The sequence below is a fragment of the Octodon degus genome, unplaced genomic scaffold (genome assembly GCF_000260255.1).
Source record: "Octodon degus isolate 3935 unplaced genomic scaffold, OctDeg1.0 scaffold00022, whole genome shotgun sequence".
Lineage (NCBI taxonomy): Eukaryota > Metazoa > Chordata > Mammalia > Rodentia > Octodontidae > Octodon > Octodon degus.
In genome coordinates this window covers 13,394,784-13,397,243 of record NW_004524598.1, presented here as the reverse complement: position 1 = coordinate 13,397,243, position 2,460 = coordinate 13,394,784, and the positions used below count along the sequence as shown (strand labels likewise).

The window sequence follows — 2,460 nt, the reverse complement described above, 5'->3', positions numbered from 1 at the left end:
TTTTTTTTTTCGGAACTGGGGATTGAATTCAGGCCCTTGCGCTTGTTAGGCAAGTGCTTATTCTACTGAGCCATCTCCCCAGCCCCTCCCTGCTGTTTTGCTACTGGAAAACACTGCTATAATACTGAGGACCTGGGGTAAGGGATTTTAATTAACTAGGCTGGAGCTGTCTGTTCTCATAATTCTAATGTACACCCAACAGTGAGATCACTGCAGAAAACTCTTTAAGTGTGGGAGTAACATTTATGAGATAAAATTCTGTTGGGTCTTCATGAGTTTGTTACAGCTATGGGTGAGTAGTTCTTTATTTCTACTCCTGTCCTTTAGGAATGAAGCCTCCATTGTCCTACCATTAATTAAGTAGGATAATTTTGAGCAGGCAAGCAAAAGAAGCCACTTCTATTTCTTAACTAAGTGCTCCTGACCCAATTCCCTAATTCCCTTGGTTCTGGAGTGGGTCAAAGTCTATGTTGTTAACATCCTCGATTGAGACATTTTAAGATCTAAGACAAATAACTTTGTTTCAGTTACCTAATAATGAACAACAGGCATATTTCACATTTGGAACATGAAAAGGCAAAAAACTCCTTTGTATTTATAATCACCACTGTTCTTGTCCTCTAAGACACTATCCCTGGAATAAAAAGAAATGCTTTCCCTTTTAAATTACAAAAGGCTCTCAAGAAATACCTTATCTCTCTCTCTCTCTCTCTCTCTCTCTCTCTCTCTCTCTCTCTCTCTCACACACACACACTTTCTTTTAATTGATAATTACATTATCCCACAAACATGTCTTCTTTTTGTTGATAATTACCTTTTCTGTAACTAAAATTAACTGTGTGCATTTTTCCAGGTGACCAGGATATCAACGTGGTTTCTCAATATATCTCAAAAATGAAAGTAGTTTACCCAGCCGTTGAAGGTCGGATCAAGTTTTCTGCAGGAAATTATTGCCATGGAAGCTTTTCTTTAATATTTCTTTCATTTTGGTCAATGATCCTTCTTCTGTACCTATAGCCAAAATTCTCCTTGCCAATAATGTAAGACTGTATTTTTTTTCCACGTGAGAGTGCAACCTGCCTTTTGGGAGCTGGCATTACACCACAGACCATCCTCGAAGACTCCTACATGCTGACACTTAGAGTACTGTGAAAGGAAGAGGCTGACAGCAACCCAAGGTCAGCAACTCAGTGTATAGATGGAAAAGTAAATAGGGCCCCATGAGGAGCTAGCCACCCATGTTTAGTCTATGAATCCAAATTTTCCTGACATTTTATTAGCAACTTTAAATCACAGAAATGATTTTTCTCTTGCCTCACCTATTTCTAATACATTGAACAACTTAGAAGTTTACACAGACCAAGCACATTACCTCATTTAATGGCCACGACATTCTTTGATGGGTAATTTAAGTGGTGTTTTCCTCATTCGACACATGAACAAACTAAAATTCAGAAAGTCTTGATTGGTTCAGTTCTATTCATACAGTTGAAAGTGACAGATCAGGGCCTGGGCTTTCAGTCTTCAAATGTCAAGTAGAGCACTCCTTCAGCTGCATCAAGCTGCTGTTCAGCAATATCTTTTTAGCTAGGTATGTGCACACCTGTAATCCCAGCTCTCAGGAGGCTGAGGCAGGATTGCCATGAGTTGAAGGCCAGCCTGGGTTACACAGCAAGACCATGTCTTAAAAAGTAAATAAATAAATACAGAAATTTCATAACTAGCAATGGTCCCAAGGTCATGGATGACAAATCTCTACTTCAGATCTCTGTTTTTTTCTTTTTTTCCTTCCTTTTTTGGTTCCTGCTGCAATAGCAAATTTAATGGACTATCATAGGGCAACCTTCTCTCTTCCACTGCCATACTGGAAAAGACTAGAGTACACAAAAAGCAGTTAGGGGGTGGAAGACGGGATACTGGGACTGAATTAATTATAGAAGAGAATGAGCTAAGGGAGTTAAATAAATCTTTGCTAAGGAGCAGCAGCATTTTGCCTGACATACAATACTGGTTATTAATTTCACGAGATTCCGTCAGCTCTGCCTCTGAATTCCTGTCTTCCTTCTTCGTAACATGAAGATGTTATTAGAAGAGAACCTCCTAAAATATACTGTAACTTCATGCTCTGACTGTCCCACATGAAGATGCCAACAATCCACCTATGCTACTGGTAGTCACACCACCCACATTAGGGAAAACCCAGAGTTCTGGAAGACAGGAGTTGGTTTTAAGAAGTTGTATGTATAAGATATTTGAAGTCGCTGTTTCAAAATCCAAAGAATCACTGTAAGTCACTCACAAGTCCAGAGATGAGAACACCTGCAGGGGAGTGGATCCCTGAATGTCCCTGAATGTTTAGGAAATACTCAGTGATGAAATGATTTATGATCAAAAACCAAACATTTGCTTACAGTGTCAGTGGGACCCAATATACCTACTCAACATTGTATCATAATTCAA

The 2,460-nt window shown here is 39.2% G+C and overlaps 1 protein-coding gene across 1 annotated transcript in view; it reads left to right on the top strand.

Annotated features, from left to right (window-relative positions):
- Positions 1-1,440, top strand: part of Nt5e (5'-nucleotidase ecto) — a 64,303-nt gene extending 62,863 nt beyond the window's left edge. The window contains exon 9 of the mRNA XM_004628245.2: positions 854-1,440. Within this exon, the coding sequence (XP_004628302.1) occupies positions 854-1,017 (164 nt within the window). The 3' untranslated portion in view covers positions 1,018-1,440. The remainder of the gene's footprint in view (positions 1-853) is intronic.
- The last annotated feature ends 1,020 nt before the right edge of the window (positions 1,441-2,460 follow it).